This window comes from Engystomops pustulosus, chromosome 5 (genome assembly GCF_040894005.1).
Source record: "Engystomops pustulosus chromosome 5, aEngPut4.maternal, whole genome shotgun sequence".
Classification (NCBI taxonomy): domain Eukaryota; kingdom Metazoa; phylum Chordata; class Amphibia; order Anura; family Leptodactylidae; genus Engystomops; species Engystomops pustulosus.
This window is the reverse complement of record NC_092415.1, coordinates 153,054,971-153,080,775: the sequence shown is the minus strand read 5'-3', so window position 1 is coordinate 153,080,775 and position 25,805 is coordinate 153,054,971. Positions and strand designations below refer to the sequence as shown.

Genomic DNA, 25,805 nt, shown 5'->3' with positions numbered 1-25,805 from the left:
CAGGTAGGTGGCCCTCCAGTAAAATGGAATAGATTGAGTGCCTGTATGTGGCAGTCCCAAAAATTGTTCAAACCAGAGGACCGGGTAGGTGGCCCTCCAGAAAAATGGAATAGATTGAGTGCCTGTATGTGGCACTCACAAAAATTGTTTCAAACAGAGGACCGGGTAGGTGGCCCTCCAGAAAAATTAAATGCATGAAGTATAGCAAGAGCCAGTGGGCCCTGTCAAAAAATAGCCATTTTCCTCTGCTTTACTGTACAAAGAGGAGGAGAAGGAGGAAAATGAGGAGGAGGAGGAGGAGTGGATCAATTATTCAGGTTGAGCTTCCTTCACCTGGTGGAGATTGGAAATTCTGAGAAATCCAGCCTTTATTCATTTTAATAAGCGTCAGCCTGTCAGCGCTGTCAGTCGACAGGCGTGTACGCTTATCGGTGATGATGCCACCAGCTGCACTGAAAACCCGCTCGGACAAGACGCTAGCGGCAGGGCAGGCAAGAACCTCCAAGGCGTACAGCGCCAGTTCGTGCCACATGTCCAGCTTTGAAACCCAGTAGTTGTAGGGAGCTGTGTGATCATTTAGGACGATGGTATGGTCAGCTACGTACTCCCTCACCATCTTTCTGTAAAGATCAGCCCTACTCTGCCGAGACTGGGGACAGGTGACAGTGTCTTGCTGGGGTGACATAAAGCTGGCAAAAGCCTTGTAAAGCGTACCCTTGCCAGTGCTGGACAAGCTGCCTGCTCGCCTACTCTCCCTCGCTACTTGTCCCGCAGAACTACGCACTCTGCCGCTAGCGCTGTCAGAAGGGAAATACTGTTTCAGCTTGTGCACCAGGGCCTGCTGGTATTCATGCATTCTCACACTCCTTTCCTCTGCAGGGATGAGAGTGGCAAGATTTTGCTTGTACCGTGGGTCCAGGAGAGTGAACACCCAGTAATCGGTGCTGGAATAAATTCTTTGAACGCGAGGGTCACGGGATAGGCAGCCTAGCATGAAATCTGCCATATGCGCCAGAGTACCAACGCGTAAGAATTCACTCCCCTCACTGGCCTGACTGTCCATTTCCTCCTCCTCCAACTCCTCCAACTCCTCTTCTTCTGCCCATACACGCTGAACAGTGAAGGACTCAACAATGGTCCCCTCTTGTGTCTCGCCAACATTCTCCTCCTCTTCCTCCTCATCCTCCTCCACCTCCACCTCCTCCGATATGCGCTGAGAAACAGACCTCAGGGTGCTTTGGCTATCAACAAGGGAATATTCTTCCCCCGTCTCTTGTGACGAGCGCAAAGCTTCCGACTTCATGCTGACCAGAGAGTTTTTCAACAGGCCAAGCAGCGGGATGGTGAGGCTGATGATGGCGGCATCGCCACTGACCATCTGTGTTGACTCCTCAAAGTTACTCAGCACCTGACAGATATCAGACATCCACGTCCACTCCTCATTGTAGACTTGAGGAAGCTGACTGACCTGACTACCAGTTCTGGTGGAAGTTGACATCTGGCAGTCTACAATCGCTCTGCGCTGCTGGTAAACTCTGGATAACATGGTCAGTGTTGAATTCCACCTCGTGGGCACGTCGCACAACAGTCGGTGAGCGGGCAGTTGGAGGCGGCGCTGCGCTGCCCTGAGAGTGGCAGCATCTGGGCTGGACTTCCTGAAATGCGCACAGATGCGGCGCACCTTCGTGAGCAAATCAGACAGATTGGGGTATGTCTTGAGGAAACGCTGCACTATCAGATTTAACACATGGGCCAGGCATGGCACATGTGTCAGTCTGCCGAGTTGCAGAGCCGCCACCAGGTTACGGCCGTTGTCACACACAACCATTCCCGGCTTGAGGTTCAGCGGTGCCAGCCACAGATCAGTCTGCGCCGTGATGCCCTGTAATAGCTCTTGGGCGGTGTGCCTTTTGTCGCCTAGGCTCAGCAGTTTGAGCACCGCCTGCTGTCGCTTAGCGACGGCACTGCTGCTGTGCCTAGAGCTACCGACTGATGGCGCCGTGCCCACGGATGGTAGTTCGGAGGAGGAGGTGGAGGAGGGGTGGGAGGAGGAGGAGGCATAGTAGGCCTGAAACACCTGGACCGAGGTAGGCCCCGCAATCCTCGGCGTCGGCAGTATATGAGCAGCCCCAGGGTCAGTCTCGGTCCCAGCCTCCACCAAGTTAACCCAATGTGCCGTCAGCGATATATAGTGGCCCTGCCCGGCAGCACTCGTCCACGTGTCCGTGGTCAGGTGGACCTTGTCAGAAACGGCGTTGGTCAGGGCACGGATGATGTTGTCTGACACGTGCTGGTGCAGGGCTGGGACGGCACATCGGGAAAAGTAGTGGCGGCTGGGGACCGAATACCGAGGGGCGGCCGCCGCCATGAGGTTGCGAAAGGCCTCGGTCTCTACTAGCCTATAGGGCAGCATCTCCAGGCTAAGCAATCTGGAGATGTGCACATTAAGGGCTTGGGCGTGCGGGTGGGTTGCACTATATTTGCGTTTCCGCTCCAGCGTCTGGGGTATGGAGAGCTGAACGCTGGTGGATGCTGTGGAGGATCGTGGAGGCGACGATGGGGTTTTTGGGCCAGGGTCCTGGGCAGGGGGCTGACTAGCAGCTGACACAGGGGAAGGAGCAGTGGTGTGCACGGCCGGAGGTGAACGGGCTTGTTGCCACTGAGTGGGGTGCTTAGCATTCATATGCCTGCGCATACTGGTGGTAGTTAAGCTAGTAGTGGTGGAACCCCTGCTGAGCCTGGTTTGGCAAATGTTGCACACCACAGTCCGTCGGTCATCCGGTGTTTCCTTAAAGAACCTCCACACTTCTGAAGATCTAGCCCTCGCCGCAAGAGCCCTCACCACGGGAGCTTCACTAGTTGACAGTGGCGCTGATGCACCAGCTCTGGCCCTGCCTCTCCGTCTGGCCCCACCACTGCCTCTTCCAACCTGTTCAGGTCGAGGACTCTCCTCCGTCTCAGAAGCACTGTGTTCACCCGGCCTCTCAACCCAGCTTGGGTCTGTCACCTCATCATCCTCCGATCCCTCAGTCTGCTCCCCCCTCGGACTTCCTGCCCTGACAACAACTTCCCCACTGTCTGACAACCGTGTCTCCTCATCGTCGGACACCTCTTTACACACTTCCACTACGTCAAGAAGGTCATCATCACCCACAGACTGTGACTGGTGGAAAACCTGGGCATCGGAAAATTGCTCAGCAGCAACCGGACAAGTGGTTTGTGACTGTGGGAAGGGTCCAGAAAACAGTTCCTCAGAGTATGCCGGTTCAAATGGCAAATTTTCCTGGGAGGGGGCAGACTGGGGGGGAGGAGGCTGAGGTGCAGGAGCTGGAGGAGTGGGGATTTCGGTGACATGGGTGGACTGCGTGGAAGACTGACTGGTGGTGGACAAATTGCTCGAAGCATTGTCAGCAATCCACGACATCACCTGTTCGCACTGTTCTGGCCTCAACAGTGCTCTACCACGAGTCCCAGTAACTTCAGACATGAACCTAGGGAGTGTAGCTCTGCGGCGTTCCCCTGCTCCCTCATCAGCAGGTGGTGTCTCACCCCGCCCAGGACCACGGCCTCTGACCCCTGCAGTAGTTGGACGCCCACGTCCCCGCCCTCGTCCTCTACCCCTAGCCCTGGGGTTAAACATTTTTAAAATGAGAGTTATAACTTTTTTTTTTTTTTTACTTTTTTTTTTTTTGTGTGTTTTTTTTGTGTTTTTTGTTTTTTTTTGTGTTTTTTGTTTTTTTTTGAGTTTTTAGAACCAAACAATCCTATCCTATTGCTATGGCTATTTTCTAGCCAAGTATCAAAGGAAGCACACTACTATGCCAGATGAGATGACACTGAGTTATTGCCTAATAGAAATCCAACCCCTACTGAATTTTGCCACTTCAGCCTTTGCTATGGATATGTGCGCCACTAAGCGCAGAACACAGCGGTCGCAAGTCTCACTACAAATTGCTCAGAATTGGCAAGTACATGCACTGCAGAAACTACAGCCACCAGCAGATCAACCAGAAATCAAATATATAGAATGCTACTGTAGGCTTCAAGAAGCTATTTGTATTCTCCTATGGCTATTTTCTAGCCAAGTATCAAAGGAAGCACACTACTATGCCAGATGAGATGACACTGAGTTATTGCCTAATAGAAATCCAACCCCTACTGAATTTTGCCACTTCAGCCTTTGCTATGGATATGTGCGCCACTAAGCGCAGAACACAGCGGTCGCAAGTCTCACTACAAATTGCTCAGAATTGGCAAGTACATGCACTGCAGAAACTACAGCCACCAGCAGATCAACCAGAAATCAAATATATAGAACGCTACTGTAGGCTTCAAGAAGCTATTTGTATTCTCCTATGGCTATTTTCTAGCCAAGTATCAAAGGAAGCACACTACTATGCCAGATGAGATGACACTGAGTTATTGCCTAATAGAAATCCAACCCCTACTGAATTTTCCCACTTCAGCCTTTGCTATGGATATGTGCGCCACTAAGCGCAGAACACAGCGGTCGCAAGTCTCACTACAAATTGCTCAGAATTGGCAAGTACATGCACTGCAGAAACTACAGCCACCAGCAGATCAACCAGAAATCAAATATATAGAACGCTACTGTAGGCTTCAAGAAGCTATTTGTATTCTCCTATGGCTATTTTCTAGCCAAGTATCAAAGGAAGCACACTACTATGCCAGATGAGATGACACTGAGTTATTGCCTAATAGAAATCCAACCCCTACTGAATTTTCCCACTTCAGCCTTTGCTATGGATATGTGCGCCACTAAGCGCAGAACACAGCGGTCGCAAGTCTCACTACAAATTGCTCAGAATTGGCAAGTACATGCACTGCAGAAACTACAGCCACCAGCAGATCAACCAGAAATCAAATATATAGAACGCTACTGTAGGCTTCAAGAAGCTATTTGTATTCTCCTATGGCTATTTTCTAGCCAAGTATCAAAGGAAGCACACTACTATGCCAGATGAGATGACACTGAGTTATTGCCTAATAGAAATCCAACCCCTACTGAATTTTCCCACTTCAGCCTTTGCTATGGATATGTGCGCCACTAAGCGCAGAACACAGCGGTCGCAAGTCTCACTACAAATTGCTCAGAATTGGCAAGTACATGCACTGCAGAAACTACAGCCACCAGCAGATCAACCAGAAATCAAATATATAGAACGCTACTGTAGGCTTCAAGAAGCTATTTGTATTCTCCTATGGCTATTTTCTAGCCAAGTATCAAAGGAAGCACACTACTATGCCAGATGAGATGACACTGAGTTATTGCCTAATAGAAATCCAACCCCTACTGAATTTTCCCACTTCAGCCTTTGCTATGGATATGTGCGCCACTAAGCGCAGAACACAGCGGTCGCAAGTCTCACTACAAATTGCTCAGAATTGGCAAGTACATGCACTGCAGAAACTACAGCCACCAGCAGATCAACCAGAAATCAAATATATAGAACGCTACTGTAGGCTTCAAGAAGCTATTTGTATTCTCCTATGGCTATTTTCTAGCCAAGTATCAAAGGAAGCACACTACTATGCCAGATGAGATGACACTGAGTTATTGCCTAATAGAAATCCAACCCCTACTGAATTTTCCCACTTCAGCCTTTGCTATGGATATGTGCGCCACTAAGCGCAGAACACAGCGGTCGCAATTCTCACTACAAATTGCTCAGAATTGGCAAGTACATGCACTGCAGAAACTACAGCCACCAGCAGATCAACCAGAAATCAAATATATAGAACGCTACTGTAGGCTTCAAGAAGCTATTTGTATTCTCCTATGGCTATTTTCTAGCCAAGTATCAAAGGAAGCACACTACTATGCCAGATGAGATGACACTGAGTTATTGCCTAATAGAAATCCAACCCCTACTGAATTTTCCCACTTCGGTCTTTGCTATGGATATGTGTGCCACTAAGAGCTAAACACAACGGTAGCAAGTCCCCCTGCTAATTCCTCACAAAATGGTAAAAGATGCAAATTAAAATAAAAAAAGTAGAACGTTATTGTAGCCCTAAGAAGGGCTGTTGGGTTCTTTGAGAATCACTCCTGCCTAACAGTAAGCTAATAGAACACCCTAACGCTTTCCCTGACCAGCAGCAGCTCTCTCCCTAGCGGCATCCAGAGACAGAATGATCCGAGCAGCGCGGCCAGCGGCTAGTCTATCCCAGGGTCACCTGATCTGGCCAGCCAACCACTGCTATCGACGTGTAAGGGTACCACGTCATGCTGGGTGGAGTGCAGAGTCTCCTGGCTTGTGATTGGCTCTGTTTCTGGCCGCCAAAAAGCAAAACGGCGGGAGCTGCCATTTTCTCGAGCGGGCAAAGTATTCGTCCGAGCAACGAGCAGTTTCGAGTACCCTAATGCTCGACCGAGCATCAAGCTCGGACGAGCATGTTCGCTCATCTCTAATGCCTACGTATCCTAATTTTTAAAGGGCCAGCTGTATGTCCTACGTATTGTTTGTTACATTTCAAACAAGAAGCTACATAGATAGCATTGGAGGTATTACAGTTAATATAGGATTTAATGTTGTGACATGTGCCTGTGTGCATCGATGTGAATGTGTCTCCTGTTTTAATGTAGTCGCAGGCTATGCACTGTTTGTGTCCACATCTAAAGTTACCTTTGTGTTTTAGCCAAGTGGGTTTTTTCTTGTCTTCACTAAGAAAGAGGCTTGGGGAAAGACTGTTACCTAGAGTGGGAGCTCGTCTGGCAATATATTTTATTCCAGGGGATATAATTTCTCGTAAAATGGGGTCTTGGATGAGCATTGGGATGAATCTCTTAATAATATTTGTTATTTGGGGATACTGATTACTGTATGATGTAATAAATGGCACCATTTGTTTCCCTACTTCCTTGATATGTTTCTTTTTACTCATATCCAATAATGCTTTTTGTGAAACATTATTGATTTTTTTGGCCGCTATAGCTATGTCTTTGTTTTTATATCGACGGGTTCTTAGTCGTTGACCTAAGTTTTGTCTCTCCGTTATGAAGTCCTGATCTGATGTACAGTTTCGGCGTAGTCTTATCATTTCCCCATAGGGGATATTTCTAATAACGTGTTGGGGATGACATGAAGTAGCTAGAAGGGTGGTATTTCCTGAGACTTTCTTTCTAAAAGGTTTAACTGATACCCTATCTCCTGTACCAATGAGAGTAATATCCAAAAAACTAATCGAATCCCCTCCAAACTCTGAGGTAAATTTTAAATTAATTTCGTTAATGTTTAAGTAGTTTACAAACTCAACGAATCTATCCTTTGAGTCTCCCCAGACCCATATCAAATCGTCGATAAATCTACCGAACCATACGATGGATTGAGAATATGGGTTGGTGTCCGAAAAAATATATAACTCCTCCCATTGGGACATATAAATATTTGCAAGGGAGGGGGAAAACTTGGCACCCATGGGGGCCCCCTCCACTTGCAAATAAAACACTCGATTAAAAATAAAGAAATTATTTTTCAGCAAAAATTCAGTAGCCATCAGAAGAAATGTTTTCAGATGTTCATCATATGTACTGTATGTATCCAGATGTCTTTTTAGAAAGAATAATCCCATTGAATGAGGGATAGAGGAATATAATGAAGCCACATCACATGTGGCCCAACTATAGTTGTGACTCCACTCGAAATTATCCATGGTATGTATAATGTGCTTCGTGTCTTGTATAAAGCTGGGAGTGACGTGTGTTAGGGGCTGGAGGTACATGTCAAGCCATTCTCCTAATTTTTCTCCTAAGCTTCCAATGCCAGCCACAATTGGCCTCATAGGAGGAGGGAATATGTCCTTATGGACTTTCGGTAGAGAGTGGAAAATCGCTGTAATCGGATGTTCTACAAATAAATGTTCCTCCAGCTTCTGTGTTAGAATGCCCATGTGTACCCCTTCTTTTAAGAGTCGTTTAAGTTCTAATTGGCTGCCCTGTGTTGGATCCCCATTTAGTTGTTTATAGGTAGTTTGGTCTTGTAACATGGCTACATTCAGTTTTTTGTACAAAGAGGAGTTAAGGACAACCACCGCCCCACCTTTGTCCGCATTCCTAATAGTTATATCAGTATTGTCTTTAAGGTTCTTGAGAGCTAAAAATTCACTTTTAGATAAATTGTGGTGAGAGTGTGTTTGCTGAGTTCCTATTTTGTTATGTAGTTTAATTAACTCGCCCTCCACAATCTCTTGGAATCTATCCAGTATAGGTGGGCGTGAACCCACTGGATAAAAATCTGGATTTTTAACAGAGAAATTTTTGTTAACAACGTTGTTGGCTTCAGAACCACCACACATTAATGCTCGCATACATAAAATATCACGTTGTTCTGAAAAATTTGTATGTACACTGGGTATAGACAATTCTGTAATGTAGTCATTAGACACAACATCCTGCATACAAGTATTAACCTCTTCTATGCTAGTATCAAAAAAATGCTTCTTAACCGTGATGTTTCTAGCAAGTTTGTTGACATCGAGTATCGTTTTAAATAAATCAAAGTTACATGTTGGGGAGAAATTGAGTCCTTTACTTAACAACGAGATTTGGCTTTCGTCTAAGATGTAACTGGACAGGTTTATGACTGAATGTGTCACTTCTGTAGTTTCTTCTGAAACCGAGTTGTTGTGCCCGTTTTTTCTATGTTTCTTTCCTGCCCGTCTGCCCCGTTTTTTGACGGTTGTGGAATAATTTGATGTTGTGAAGAAGTGGAAGTACTCATTCTTCCTATATTCCTGGTTGCATTCCTATCGTTGGAGTTAGACGGTGTCGAAGATAAACTACCATCCGAATCATCTGTTTCTGAAAAGTTCACTTTTCTGTAAGATCTCCTATATCTTCTCTTGGATCTGCCTTTTTTAAGGATAGATTTTGGTGTATCACCTGGCGCTCCTTGTTTTTGGTCGTTGTCGAATTCACGTCTTCTCCACGTATAGACCTCATTCCTCTTGTAGTCAATAAAATCTCTCTGAAATTTTTTCTTTTTAATCTCTGCTATTTCTTTTTCAATGCTCTTGATTTTAATGGTGATCTCGTTCATGTGTTCCTCAAACCTACTATAATACTGCCCCCTATGTACTGGAATTTAACTACTATAAAACTTCTCTCTCTCTTCACTCAGACAGCCACCTCCTACTCCCAGTTCTAGTTCCCCTCTCCTGCCCTCCATTCAGTCAGTCCCTCCTCCTGCCCCCAGTTCTAGTCCCCCTGCTGCCCCCAGTTCTAATTCTAATTCTTCCTCCTCAGGCTACATTCACACGAACGTATGGGGGGCGTATATATACAGCACATGCGGGACTTTACCGTTCCATAGCCCAAAGAAAGATAGGACAAGTCCTATCTTTTGACGGAATATGGCGCCATACTACGGTACGGCGGCCGTACATTGTGTGAGTGCAGCCTCACTGTGAGCAGCCCTGTTCAACAGGAGGCTGTACAGAGGAGAAGTCGGAGGGTCATGTGATGATGACGTCATCACAGGTCCTTGAGCTTTCCATCTGTAAAGCAGGACAGGTGCCTCAGCACTGTGCTTACTGCATACATGTTTTATTTAATTTTCGCCGTGAATTGCAGCTAAAACGGATTAAAATTGCGGCCCTGCTGCAATACAACTTTGTGTATTATTTTTACTATCCATAATTAGCCACTAGTAAGTAAAATAAATAAAAAATAATAATAAAGAAAGTTTAGGTTTAAAAAACAATAGTTTTTGCTTTGTCTGCTGCAACCTATCCTATATATTCTATCTATTATTTGAAAATTTAAATGACACAAAGTCAAATAAATGCAATAGTTTGTGTCTTTAGTGTAGTGATTCTAAACTTAAAAATTACAGGCTTATTCACATAGAATTATAAAGACCACATACCAACTTCCTTCTCCCCCTCCCCTTTGTGTGTGTGGGGAAAAATAGTCCCAACAAATTTTTTTTGTTTAAAAATGTGTGCATAAAAATAAACTAAGACTATAAAAGTAATTCTATCTAGCACTTGCCTCCAATAGTGCAAGTGTTTCTGTATTGGAGTTCTTGTCAGTAGCCTGCTGGCTAACTCTTGTTTTGGGTTAGTTCCCTCTTATATCTGTGAATTGGGGATATAAAATGTAGCAAGGTAATTGATGTTTAGTATCACTTAGATGAAAACCTACCAATAAAACAGGATTGCAGAAGTAAGGATACTTGGGGGAAATTGAAGATGTTGTAACTAGTAGGAGCACTTAAGTTACATAAACTATTTTATAATTTAATGGTCCATAAATTAGATATCTGCAACAAAAAGTGACTTTTTGAGGAAAGATTTTTCCAATTCTAATTTGATTATTTTGGGAGCCTGACAATAGCATGTGAAATCTATTGTCAGGCTCATGGGGCAGTGGACCCACTGGACCACCATGGACGATGACGCAAGTCGACACCTGGGACGAAATCTAAGTGGCACCCAGTCTTCACAAGAGCCCACAGGGCAGGTGGAACAGGATCAAAGTCTAATACAGAACCAAGGTCACAACGGGAAATCCAAACACAGGCACAAGGCACAAGCTTTCTCAACGGCATAAGCACAAAGATCCGCCAGGGAATGATGGAAGAGGCCAGCCTTTAACTGTTTTCTGAAATTGCCAGCACCAATCAGTTGTGCGCTAACCCTTTAAATCTTAACGAGCCAGCGTGTGCGCCCTAGGAGTCGGGAAAACACACACACACATCCGTGGGAGCTGGAACAGAAACGGGGACAGGTGAGCTGGCGGTGCACGAGGGGCACGGGTGAGCCTGCGGCTCGTGATATGGGTTGCGGGAAAGTGAGTGTGAAAGTTCCCCCCTCTTCGGCCTACCCCTCTTCTTGGGCTGGAGAAATCTCTACAGGAGATCATGGTCCAGAATATTGTCTTCGGGCTCCCAAGATCTCTCCTCAGGCCCGTACCCCTTCTAGTCTACCAAGAAGTACCACTTTCCTCTCACCGTCTTCATATCTAGGGTCTCCTTTACCTTGAAGACATCGGTGGAGTCAGCCTTAGGAGCAGGAGGAGGAACTTGCTGGTAGAATCGGTTAAGGATGAGTGGCTTGAGTAGAGATACGTGGAAGGAGTTCGGGATACGCATGATGGGAGTAAGGCGCAGCTTGTAGGCTACAGGATTGGTGTGGCTGAGCATCTCGAAAGGACCCAGGAATAGTTTGTAGCCAGGGATCTTTAGCTGAACATACCTGGAGGACAACCAGACTTTGTCACCTGGAGAGAAGCTAGGGGGAGGTCTACGTTTCAGTCAGTCTGGAGCTTGGTTCAGGCAGAAGCCTGTAACAAGGAAAGGCAAGTCTGTTCCCAAATGGACTTTAGATCCCATACGAACTCCTCAACAGCAGGGACGTCTGAGGACACGGGTAGAGGAAGAGGAGGGCGTGGATGCAATCCATAGTTGATAAAAATGGAGCAGAGCCGGGAGACGCTGAATCCAGAGAGTTATAAGAAAACTCTTCCCAAGGCAACAGTCTGCCCTCATGGGCAAAAACAAAATGACAGAGATGGCATCCCAGGGTCTGATTAACTCCCTCCTTACTTGTCCATTGAACTGAAGGTGGTACGAAGAGGAGAAATCCAGCTTTACTAGCAGTTGACTGCAAAGAGAATGGCAGAAGTGGTAAACAAAGTGGACCCCCAGTCAGAGACGATGTGCTCAGGAAGTCCATGGGCCTGGAAGATGTGGATGAAAAACAAGCTGGCAAGGCAAGTGGCAGACGGACGACCAGGCATAGGAACAAAATGGGACACCTTGGAGAACCGGTTGGTTAACACCCAGATGATGGTATTCCCAGAGGAAGATGGAAGATCCATGATGAAATCCATTGCCATATGAGACCACGGACGGCTGGGTATCAGTAATGGCAGTAGTAGACCAGCTGCTTTAAGGTGAGATGGATTATTACGAGCACAGGAAGTGCAGGAACCCACAAAATATCATACATCTTGACCACATCTGGCCACCAATAGAAAAGGGAAATGAGGGCTACAAAGTGTTGCATCCCAGGGTGCCCAGCCACACGAGAGTAATGTCCCCAAGTCAATGTCCTCTTTTGAAGTGCAGGTCGGACATAAGTCTTGCCGTGAGGAAGCTCGTGAGCGCCACAATAGGAGACACAAGAGAGGAGAAGTGCGGGATAAACTGCCAGTAATAGTTTGCAAAGCCTAGAAATCTCTGTATTGCGCGGAGAAGAACCGCAGACAATTTAGCAGGATCCATCTGTAGAACCCTGTCAAAGCTAATTTAGCCAAGGAAGGTAAAACTACTCTGGTGGATCTGGTACTTTTCAATTTTGGCATAGAGGCGATTGGCTCTAAGAAGACTGAGGACGTGATGCGCATGGGAGCAATGGGATTCAAGGTACTGGAGGAGGAACCACCCTGCAGCCAGACTGGCAATCTGTTCCCCAACAAATAATCTCCCCCATTTCCAAATAACCATGGGTGAATGAGCTGCAACCACGGAAGACCCAACAGAAGGGAATAAGTGGCCCAAGGTAGCACATAGAAAGACAGTCTCTCTTTGTGTAGTGCTCCAATTTGCAGTAATAAAGGCTCAGTGCTGTATCGGGCCGGATCGGAGAGGATTTGGCTACTGACAAGAGATGACCAGAGGAGATGACAAGAGGCTCCTTGAGGCTGACCAAAGGGAAGTGATGCTGGGAGACCAGAGAGGCATCCATGAAGTTTCCTGCAGAGACGGAATCCAAGAAGAAACCTGGAATTGAGCACCTGTCTCTGAGCTGAGCAGAATGGGAAGATTCAGACGTGGAGAAGCTTTGATCTCACCTATGGACGCTTCTTCCAAGAACCTGAAGTGCGAGCATTTCCCGGAAGCTAAGGATAGAGTTTACAGACCTGAAGGAAATGTTCCGGGCTGCACAGTAGAGGCAGAGATTCTCCTGTTGTCGCCTGAAAATACAGCCAAGCTCTGTCCACCTGCACCGCTTCCTCAGTAGCTGTCACAGCAGGTGACTGAAGCGGTCTTTGGAAGGAAGGAGCCAAGCAGGGCACACGTCGACCCAAACTTGCGCTTGTTCAAAACGTTGCTCCGCACAGCACTCCATAAACTGGATATCGATCCGAGTGGCCAGGGAGATGGCAGGTCATGTTCAAATAGTGCATCTTTAATCTGTCCTGAAAGTCCCTTTTTAAAGGTCACAGTCAGGGCTGCATCTTTCCAAGTTAGCTCAGAGGCCAGGGTATGGAATTGAACCACATAGTCACCAACAGAAGAGCCCACTTGATGCAGGTTCAGCAGTGCAGTCTCAGCTGTAGATGCCCGTACTGGTTCCTCAAAAGCAGACCAGAACTCAGCAAAGAAGGAGGTGATGTCAGCTGTAACTGAGAGGAGTAGCCCAAGCCATGGCCTTTCCGGGAGAGGAGGCTAATGACGAATGCCACCTTAGAGTCGGCATAAGCTCAATGTGCAGGGAGCACTGGGTGATAAAGCCCCTGCACATACTTTGAAGGCATGGATAGTCTCAGCCTAGGTTCAGCGGCAGGCAGACAAATGAGGGTAGCAGGAGAGGTAGCAGGAATCTGACGCTGTTGCTCAGTGGTGATCAACTGCTGCAGCATGGTGGTGACTTGTCTGAGCTGTTCACCTTGCGTGGCAGTCTGCTGGAACTGCTAGACCACAACGGTGGTAATATCAACAAGTTTAGGTAGGGGAACGTTGGTGGGGTCCATGGCTCCAGGGGCAGTGGACCCACTGGATCACCGTGGATGATGATGCAAGCCAACAGCTGGTACTGAAATCTAAGTGGCACCCGGTTTTCACCACAGCCTGCCGCAAAGGGGGTTGGACTTGCTCGGCATGGTACCACCAGGTCGTTCCACAGGTGTGACTTTGTCTACGGTGGTAACCAAGGCAAGGTATACAGACGTAAAGCAGGATCGTAGTCGGGGATAGGCATAAGCACGAAGATCCTGCAGGGAATGCCGGGAGAGGCCGACCTTTAACTATTTCCTGGAATGGCCAGCACCAATTAGCGGTGCGCTAACCCTTTAAATCTTCACAAACCGGCACGCGTGCACCCTAGGAGTCAGGGACACACGCACACAGCCACTGGGGCAGGAACAGGGACAGTTGAGTGGTGCGGGCGATGCGCTGGCGGGGCACGGGTGTGCCCACAACCTGTGAGATTTATGTCAGCTTTTTTTTAGAGTTGTGCTTATTAAGAATTTTGTTACCATTTACATATCATTAGTGAGCGTTACTGCTGCAATAAAAATAAAACAATTTTTATCTTTTATTGTGCTGCAATTGTAATGTTCCCATTCCTCAAGAATAAAGGTATGTGATTGAGAAAATATTTTATGATCTTTACATGCAGTAAAGAATCCTGCAGATTTCTGTTAATTGGCCATTAACATGAACTGATTAAATATTTACTGAAAGCTTTGCTCAGCAGGGATAATAATAAAAATACAAGTAACCAATGATTATGAAGAAGAAAAATTCTATAGAGATTAATTTAGAAACTGTTGGACATGCTTCATGGCAAGCTAGAGAGTACTGTATCAGCTAAATTCCTTTAAAAGAACTGCACAATCTTCATTATTTTAATATAAGCAAAAACTAAACCATATAAGAGGAAACATTTAACTTCATCAACCACATGATGTAGTTCATAAATTCCTAATTAATAAAGAGGTTGTCATTTCTGGACAATTCCCACAATTAAAATGACTATACACCTGCATTTACCTGATTGAAATATGTCTTTAAAATAGAATACAGGCAGTCCCCGCGTTACGTACGTACAAGATAGGTTCCATGGGTTTGTTCTTAAGTTGAATTTGCTTATAAGTCGAAACTGTATATTTTATCATTGTAGATCCAGACAAAAATTTTTTGGTCCCAAGGACAATTGGAGTTTCAAAACTTTTGATGTAATTGGACCAAGGATTATCAATAAGGCTTCATTACAGACACCTTACAGCTGATCATTGCAGCCTGGGACTATAGTAAAGCATCCAGAGAGCTTCACCAGAGGTCATAGTGGGCAGGGAGGTCCGTCTGTAACTAGGGGTCGTCTGTAAGTCGGGTGTCCTTAAGTAGGGGACCGCGTGTACCAGCAATACATTTTATGGATGGAAAAGGTATTACAAGACAACTCTTGCAATGAGGGAATGTTCCTTAGAGGGAGACCTTGTATATGTTATTTACAGGCCAAATAGGGTCTATGGAAAGAATTTATCCAGATGGGATAATCCTTATACTCAAATCTTAAAAAAATTTATTGATTCAGCCTTATAACACTTAGGGTACGAATAGACAGTTCGTTCATGAGGCGACTGAGATGCAGTTGAGATGTGCCCAAAAATTGACAATTAACGCAGTTTTCATATAATTAAACAAAATTTTGTGTCAGCTTGCGTCCATATCTCAACTGCATCACGGCTGGGTCATGAACGGGTTGGTTATTGCTACTGATGGCTATTGATATCTGATGACAAGTTGAGCAATTGCATTTTTTCTATAAATTACATTTTGTTAAAATACTTCCAACTTCCTCTGGTAGGGGGATTAATCTATATGAATTTGAATGCATGTCATATACACCATGAGTAAAAAGCTGTAAATAATCTTCTATTCATATTCCCCAAACATGAATTTCCAACTCTTGCAAAACAACAACTCCCATTTTGCTCCAATGATTGATACAATTGACAGCAGGTATAATATGCTTCTAATTTGTGAACTAAACGATGGGCCGATGATCACTGTGCTGACATAAAAAGGAATACATTTCATCATAAACTCTGTAGCAATAAATACTTCAAGAGACTGCAATATCCATAAAAAACTATTGCTAAATCAATAAAAAATCAATAAGCTTTTAAGTGAGAGTAACTCACATTGCCTGAGAAGGCACAAATTGTTCAGTATTGCAGTAGTCACCATAAGCAACTCAACAGAATAAACCAATATAGATGTATAGAATAATAATGTTTAAAACACTTAAGGGATAAGGTGGTAAAATAACATAGAGTTACTGTACTCTATAAAAATGAATGGATGATAAGTTATTCTACAGAGTCTGGGAAGTCATAGGTGTCACAATGGTGGGGTGCAGCATCTAGGACAGCCATAAAGCGGCATCTAGGACAGCCATAAATTCCTCGAAATCAGACTATAAATAAGAGAACTTACAACATTCAAACAAATCAATTTTGTAATTTGTAAATTCCAGAGCAGACAAGAATGCAGCTGTCCCCCAACATGTTTAACTCTTACATATGGTAACATCTGCCTAATAATACCTGATTATGACATTTAATAAAATTGAAGTGATTTTAGACCAGCAGCAAATAGCATATTCCCATGTATTCAAACTCAATACAGCATACTGAGTATCCCTGCCCATTATATGCACAATAAGTATAACTTATTTTGGTTATAGATATTAGATAGATATTATAGATGCTGGTAAAGTGTGAAATAATTTGTTACTCATGTTAAAGAACCAGCTAAATATATTTTTTTCTTTGGTTTTCAATTTAGCACTTTTGACTATATATCAAATAGCACAAGAATTCTAATATGCATAAGGGGCAGTGGTTAAAGATATAATGAAGTCTCTAGTTACACATATATGTTAATACAATGTCTGTTAATAGAGCAGCCAATCCAACTTACAATAAGATCTAAGGAGCTTTCAGTAGACACTAGTCAAGTAATTTGGAACTCCAGTCTGTGACCAGTAAAATTTTCAGGTAAAAATAATAAGCTTTTTCTCATGCTTGTTTGTATCTATATCTATGTATAATATGTGCATGTCACTAAACAATGGAATTTTTCTTTCCTTTCAAAACTTTTTACATTTTTCATTGCAGTAGCAATGAGTTGTAAAGTTTGATGTTACTGTTCTGGGGTATATTTAAATAATTGGTTAACTTTTATAAACTTTTTCTGTAAATTATAAAAATAGAAAGCAATTTTGCCATTGACTTTTTACTTTAAAAACATTTGCAATGTTAACTTAGTTTTTTTTTAAATAACCAGATGTATTTTTTATCTGAGTCTATAAAATTAAAGTGATGCCATATATTTATACATGTTACTTTACTTTTACTAGTTTACAAAAATATCCTAGACACATAAGATTTATTTTTTTGGCAATTGAGGGACTACTTTTGCAGAGCGAGCTGTAATTTATTTTTTTTGTGTGTAGAAAACTTATTAAAATCATATTGACAATTTTATGCCCAGCAATTGGCATACTGTATATAGCACTTGGACTGCCAACTAAAAAATCTTCACGTCTCTATATCTTACATTGGCTCTTGGCTTTAATTATCCTGAGTTGAGCAGTAAAACATGACCAGCCTTAAAAAAACAAACTTTTCTATGCATCACTCACAATGCAGAGCAGAGAAACACAGAAGTTTTTTTTTCAAAGTCGGGCATCTCACACAACATTTCTATTACAAAGTATCAAGGTAAGAAAGGAACTGTTAAAAGTAGTTTAGAATAATTCCATATTGAGGGCTGCTTACTTTGTTCTTAAGCCCAGTTCACATCTCTATTAGGTCTTCAGTTATTTCCTACATTTATTTACAGCCAAAACTAGGATTTATTGCATCTGTTCTGTGTGTTTGACCACTCCTGATTGTGGCTCAAAATCACAGGAGGAAATAACTGAACTGTGCCTTAGTTTGTCTCTGTGACAAGAAATAATTTAGCAATGACTAATTAAAAATGTATAATCATAGAATGAATTGGACCAATGGGAGAGATCCATTGGCACTCTGAACATTCAGACAAAACATTTACAAAATTCTACCCCCCACTCAAAGGGGTTTATGACACATCTCCTGCTACGCACATTACTGCTTTTCCTAACTGGTAAACTACAGTTCCCAGAAGGACCCCGGGTCTTTTTTGATTTCGTCTTTATCAGGATGCATGTTTTATATTGATGGATTATCGGAAATTAGATGTGGGTGTAGGTGTTCCACCGGCTGCAGCTATCATAGATACGCACAGACAAGCAGATTATTAGGAATGCAGCGTGAGCAGACAGATAAGTCTTCACTGAACATGGGCTGCAAGGAGGGAAAACCTGGGGAGGACCAGTGGATATTCGACTAACACTTGGAGAGATACGAGAAGGCATGTCAAGTAATTGGACAGGACAAACACTGACTGAGAATTAATTAATTACTGTATAGGTTAATTATTATTAAAGGCTTCATTTTAGATAATAGAATATATTTTAAGAAATTATTTTACAGTTAGGTAACACTGAGAGATCAATGGCATTTTTATTAAAAAGCAGTAAAGAGGGGAAATATTTTTCCTATTGTTGAAAAATAAGATGCCTGTTGCAGAACCAAGTATCCAGGGATAATAGCGTTTCATTTCCAGTTTTTTTGCCCCATTGTTATTTTGTATGCCTATGTAAGAAAGATAAACTTTCAATATAATAAGAAAGGAAGGAAAGAAGCGCTGGTGATGACGTGCAGGCTGGTGGACACCTTTACATTGACCAACCGTTTGTAAAAATATAAAATTTATAACCAGTGTCTGAGATTAAATTTAACTTCATACTGAAACTACTGCTATTGCTAATAGGATCGATGAACTATTTTGCTACATTCAACATGATTTTTACTTTGCTGCAGTAGTCTTCACCGCAGTCTTCCTGTTGTCTCTCAACACACAGACAATTGATGGTGATGTCTACTTAGACACTGCTGCAATTGGCTAAAAGTGAAAATCTTCTTAAATTTCTATGTATTGTAACGCAATGACCATCAATTATGAGGCCCCTTCCATGAAACCATATGAACTAACAAATAAAGGTTTTGTTTCACTGGACAACCTTATTGAATATCTTACATACACCAAATACATTTCATTTATATTTTATTTAAATATAAAAATATTTGGTTGTCAATCTAAAATGTAATTTATAGGACCAGTTTAAAAGAACCTATTCTAATATTGGAACCTCAACAAAAAATTAGAGAAGATATAGCAGATAGAGTAGAGATTAGGGCGGCAAGCAATTATCTGGACTTCCAGTTATTGAGGTAATAAGATAAAAGCTAGACTACCGCTAGCACCAACTGGCTGATAATAGAAAACAATGTACGGTAATTTACAGCAGCAAATGAAGATAAAGTAGATTTCAATGTCCCTTCAAGAACATGACTGAAGATCCAGTAGCTTCTACAGCACACAACAATACCTGCCACTCTTCCTTTGATCTTCTTTCTGTTGTTCACCTTTCTTTCCCTTCTTTCCGCTACTTTGTTCTTCCTTTATCCTCCTGTTAGCATTAGCTCTGCCCCTGTTTCTGTAACCTGTTTTTTTAGTAGCTTCATTTTCTCCATCTTCCTCAACATCATCTTCCTCATCATCATTATTTCGTCTTGATTTAGCTCTGTTCCTTGGGTTTCTGTTCCCTCTCGGTGACACATCTTCATTACTATCTTCTTCACTCTCGTCTTGCCTTCGAGATTCTCTTTGAAGTGGCTTCCTGCCAGTTACTTTTCTTTTTGTGTTCTCTTCTTCTTCCTCATCTAGAATGTAATATTAAGCAAAAAGTAAATCATCAACTCATTCTGTTATGTTGATTTTTCTATAGTCTTACACACCTATACTGTCCCTTGTCTTTGGCCTTTATACTGTGAGGAAAATATTCATACTGTACATACTCCAATATAAGCCAAGGCACCAAATTTTCCCACAAAAAAAATCATCAGCAGCAGCCTGCCCTAACTATTAAAAAAATACAGCAGAAGACTCCACACACTAATAAAATGTCCAGCAGTAGCCTCACCTCACTACAGATATGTGCAGCAGCAGCCTCCACTCAGTAATAAAATGTCCAGCAACAGCCTCCCCTCATTGATAAAATTTCCAGTAGCAGCCTCCCATCAATTAAATTTCCAGCAGCAGCTTCCCCTCATTAATGAAATGTCCAGCAGCAGCTTCCCCCATTAATGAAATGTCCAAAGCAAAAACCCCCTTTAATAAAATATCTGCAGCAGAGCTATTCCTCCTTAATGAAATGTCCACAGCAGAGCCCCCTTTAAAGAAATCTCCACAGCAGAGCCTTTCTTTAATTAAATGTCCACAGCAGAGCTCCCCTTTAAAGAAATGTTCACAGCAAAGCCCCACTTTAATGAAATGTCCACAACAGAGCCTCCTTTAAATAAATGTCCACAGTAGCGCTTCATTTTTATTAAATGTCCACTGAAGAACCTTTCTGGGCAGAGCCCCTATTAATCAAATATACACAGCAGAGCCCCCTTGTGTCCACGGTAGAGCCACCTTAAAAAAATGTTTACTTAACTCTGGCTTCTTCTATGACTGCCCAAATGCACACACTATGATGTGGCCATGAAACTGCAATGTCATAGTGAATGCGCGGGCAGGGAGAGAAGAAGACAGAGCCATGCGGAGAAGCCGAGGGAAAGTATAGGGTTTTTTCTATTTGGAAGTTGGAGCTCTTTGGCGACGGCTCAGGATTGGGTGTTCCACAGCCTGGTCTTGGGCCATGGCCTGGCGGGTGGGGACCCCAGTTATAGAGGCTAACATCTACTATTAGTAGATACAGCATGCAGTGCATCATTGTGGGGAATAATAAGACTGGTGCACTATCCATTGCAATATTCATAGTTATGAACAGGATATTCCATACATTTATGAAAAATCTGGTTCCCATCTATGGTTGCAACAATGATAGTGTGTTAAGAAAAAGTGTTCCTCGTCCCACCTAATAGGGTAACCACTGGCAGAGAATACATCTTACTGGACTGAATTAGGTGATGTACAAGCAAGAAAAATAAACTCTTAATTTTTATGGATATTTCCACTAGAGAGATTTTTGTTTTATGTACACGCATGACAACAAAAATGTTTTCAACAATCAAGTTTCCATTTCTGCTTGTATAACACCTAAAAAGAAGGAGTCTGTCAGACCTACAAAGCACATCCAGCATTGGGACCTTAATGATAATTTAAGTAAACAATTTAAAAAAGGGCACAAGTGCTCCAGGTCTCCTGCCCACATATCCTCCTTTGCAATGAGTGAAGGCAATGGCAGCATCAGAACTGTGCCCATCAATGCAAAGTGGATGGAGTAGGTAGGTTGACCTGCAACACCTGTGCCCTTATTTAAATACACCGTTAATGTTATAACTACTCTAACAAAACCCTATCTTTTAGTCAAAATTTATATTTTCCTATAAAGCATTTCATGTACCGTACTTATCCATCTATTATTTAATTTATCTATTAAGAAAATGTCTCAGGAAATAAATTTCATATGTTGGTATCTCTTTAGAGGTCGTTTTAGAAAAGGGTCTCTTCTTTAATCAGTGCAGATTTTTATGATTTTTCACATTTAATCTTAAATCCCCTCCTCTCCCATACCACAGGATTCTGTAATAAAATATTTAAATAACAAAAGCTCAGATTAATCTTCAGAAAACTTCTGAAAGGATTCCATCTGCAATTCCATGAGCTATGACTCAGCTTTGTGCTATTAAACTGAATTTGCAGTTTCATACAGAATATTTTTTTCACATGGAAACCTAGTTTCCGAACACGGTTTGGCTCACCCTTATCTCAGTGGGTCACCATTGTGATCAGAGCTGGCACTTAGATGACGGTATGCAGGTGTTGGTCACATGTGTGCCAGGATTTAATGGTCAGGATTTAAAGGAAACCAACCAACTAAAAAACATTCAAAAAACTATTAGTGCTCAATAATTATGCACGCCCTTGCACCTCTCTCTCCTGTGCTGGGAGCATGGGAGAGCAAGGTGAAGTCACACGAGAAGCGTTAATTCCCACTTCCATGAGAGAGGGAGGTGGCAAGGGCATGCATTATTAGCAGCCCAGAGCTCCGGACATCTTGTCCGATGATATAATAGATATTACTTTCTTTTCTAGGTGATTCCGGCGTGTAAAGATTAGCGACAGACAACGCCGGGATCAGGGTCAATAGGAGCGGAGGTGAGCATTTATAGGCTTTTTTATGTTTTTAGGTGGTTGATTCCCTTTAATGGCCACCACGCATGATGGCATTTTAACGGTGATTAATGCTTGTGTTTGGGTACTTAAACCTGACCTTTTTTCAAGGTTTGGTTAAAACTGAATCCGTCCGCTTTTGCGTCCGCTTTTCTTAGTTGCAAGTTGTTAGAAGTCAGCTTTAGAAAGAACTTGGTAACTGATATGTTTGTAAAAGCTGTGTCTGAGCAATCTCTTCTAAACATCTACTATTACTACAGATTACTACAGATTTTGCATCTTAAAAAAACACTACAAGCAAACATTTTATTTTATATATTTTGTTTTCTTCTCAGTAAATTAAAGATCTGATTTTAAATTATGCTAATTTATTTTCCAGCTTTCGGTCAGATTCTCATGTTTTGTTTTCAGGAATGTAATCGGATTTATAAATTAAATAAAATAAATGTAGTTTATATAAGAAATGTAAAATTGGCATATCTAGTTGAAGTTGTAATAAATTTAGCTGTCCACACCTTAGCCCAACCAGGCCAAATTTTTACTAGGTGGCAAGAATTCTGAAAAAGGGCTAGAAAAAGTCATAATTTCAATACTGTGCATAAGAAATTGCAACTTTTTCATGCTTTTGGAACCAGAATACTGTTGTTCAAGGAATGATACATCTCATGATGATAGCTAATGCCTACATGCGCAATCTACTTATTGTTAATATTGGATTCTCCATTGGATGCAATGGGGGTCAATTATCTTTCGTCAGAACATTTGTGTTTGTCTTTCATGGGTTATTCTGGCTTTTAGACTTAATACATCAAACAGCTGAGTATGTAAGGTTTTTGCAACTTTTTATTAAAAAGTTGCACAAAAGCCACACAGAAGTTGCATACTCTTCTGCAATCCCTTTTAACAGTTTTCCTACTGCTGATCGGGACTGGAGTTTATTTGTGACTGTTTAACCATGACTTTTTAGGCATGGATTGAGACTTTTTCATATGTCCACATCTTCATTTTAAAGATATATCAGGGGCAACGCTGAAACATTCTTGTGGTAACTTTGCTAGGCCAGTGAATAAGATGCAAATTTTGGAGCTTATATGCAAATGTGCCAAATAAATGTCGCATTATTAGAAAAAAAAGAGAAAAGCTTAAGATAAATGACCCTAGTGTTCTATATTATTGTGTATTCCAAGGACACAAAAACTAAAGTACTTGTTCCAATACTCACCATCAATATCAGAATCTGTATCCAAATGTCCATCTATTTCAATGCCGGCTGCAAAAAAAAGACAAATTACTGTTTCTTTTGCAATTAGTATTTTCATTAAAAAAATTCTATTGAATTCAATGTTAATGGTTACAAGCATTTTGTACATATAACGCCATAAAATAGCATTTTCCATGGTCAAACCGATTGCAATTTTGTGCATTTTTGCTGTCATGCCCATGTCAGACTGTTTTTTAATTTTCAGGGGGGCTATTAATTTGTAGCCACCCAACACAGTTTACTTTCTGTTTTGTATATTTTACCATGGCAAGATTGCTAAAAACAATGCCTGCCACTCTCTTTGATTACAATCAACAATAGGCAGATTTGTGGTGTTTTCCATGCCAATACTATAGAAAAAGTGTAACCCTAACCTAACTATGCACTTTTGAACTACTGAAAGTACTAAAAGGGGTTGTTCACTAATTTATATTGATGGACTATCCTCAATATGACCGGGTATTTTCCCTAAGATCAGTTAAAGGCCACCTTTAACAAAAATGTGCTCTGCACTAATTTTGTATAAGGTATCTTACATTTTATTTGCTTAGCATCAGCATTAAACTACAACTGCAAAATGAAAATACAGTAACACAATGACAATACATTATAACAAGTGAGATATACATTTCTATGTGTAATAAATATACAACAGTATTGTTCCATACATCTTTATGCTCATCTTTAGGGAAAAACTTTATTATACATTAATTGGCACCTACATGTACCTTGTAATATACTGAATAACTTCTACATAAGTCCAGGGCTTTTGTACTCACCATCCTCCATCATAATCACTAAACGACTCTTCTTTTTTTTCCCCATATTTGATGTATTGGGAGGTCTTCTACTCTGTAACTCTAGCCAACAGTCTGGTTATCTACCAAGCGTTGTTAAAATAATTGAACCTCCTTTGAGTTTTGTTGGCGAAGCATATTCCAACTTTCTCTTTCCCAGTCTGGTTCCCGCATTCAGCGACAGCCTGATATATCTACTGATCTCCTTTTCATTTTGACCTGTGCAGCACCTGGGCTATTAGATTACATGGCATATCACTTAAACATGAAGGAAAAGACAGGGGATCAGATGAATGAATGCAGAATTCATGACTTTTATCTTTGACTATATTCTTACTACAATGCCCACACAAAAAGAAAATGTAAATTTACCATGCTGCTTATGCTATATGCAGTGTTAACCGCATTTCTGTCTTTCTTGTGTGCTTTGTGAGATAAATTGCATCCAGTCAAGGCTTAAAAACTTCAGAAGAAGGGGAGGAGATTTATGTCTAGAAAGCCTCATTGACCCTGTGACAAGGAAATAGATTAATTAATGCCCAAAACTGTTACTGTAATTAAGTACTACTACTTATACAAAGAAGAAGAGGACAGACCTTAACACAGCACAATGTTATTGAACCAGAGAAACCATTGGCCGAGTAAACTTTTCATTTTATAAAGATACTGTAGATTAGTGCTACAAAGTTATATGTTTTCCTGCTAAATTATACACAAAAAAATGCAAAAACCAGAACATAATGTCAAAGATGCTGTAGGCCCTATTGAAGAGTCATTATAATTTGACCTAGTGGGGTAAATAATAAATAAATAAATGGTGGGGGGGCACTAAAAATTTTTTCTCACTATGTATTTTTGTGCCTATGAGAACATGGAGAATGTTACTAATTTTAACATATAATTGCATGTGGTCTGATAGTGGGATCTGACTATCTGTATGTCAAATTAAGTAATTGTAGGTTAAGGCCTTATATAACTGTAAATTCCTCACTACATTTGCACAAACATATAATATTATGGATACAGAATGTTGGTTTGGAAAATGGACATGGATTTTTATAATATCACTGGAGAAGTCATCTATGTTTGTCATCCAAAAAAAAGTAAAGGTTGAATTTTAAAACTTTTATGTGTTGCCCATAGAAGTTGACAGAAGTAGAATTACTTGATGCACTTGAATTGGTGAATAAAACTATTGTTTATTGTACAGTTTACTATATGTTATTGATTGGTAAATTGAGAATTTGTATTTAAAGAGGACCTGTCACCTGTGAAAGCGGCACTAGCAGCTCCACGCGCTAAAACAAACGCAGCAGTGTTACACTGCTAGTATTATCGGAAACCTCTAGCAGACACTGCGCGCCGTACAATAGAAACGCTTACAGCGCGGTCCGTCATATTCATGAGGGGGTGGTCAGAGGCGTCTCCTCTTCCCCGGACTGCCCCGCTCACTCCATGGGCCAGCAGTGACTGCCAAGCTTCATGCGTCCGTTCCTCCTAATCCCGCCCACTCATGAATACGCTGGACCGTTTACAGCGCAGTCCGGCATTTCTATTGTACAGCACAGCAGTGTCGTCTAGCGTTATTGGAGGTTTCCAATAACTATAGCAGTGTAACACTTCTACAACTGTTGTAGCACTAGGATCTGTGTACGCAGCTCCTAGTGCCGTTTTTACAGTTGACAGGTCCTCTTTAAGTCAGAACAGGTATATTTTATAATT

General features: G+C 42.1%; 1 protein-coding gene across 1 annotated transcript in view; it reads right to left on the bottom strand.

Annotated features, from left to right (window-relative positions):
* Nucleotides 1–8,418, bottom strand: part of LOC140134143 (transmembrane channel-like protein 2) — a 58,686-nt gene extending 50,268 nt beyond the window's left edge. Inside the window, exon 1 of the mRNA XM_072154780.1 lies at nucleotides 7,742–8,418. Coding sequence (XP_072010881.1) covers nucleotides 7,742–8,418 — 677 coding nt within the window. The remainder of the gene's footprint in view (nucleotides 1–7,741) is intronic.
* Between the last annotated feature and the right edge of the window lie 17,387 nt (nucleotides 8,419–25,805).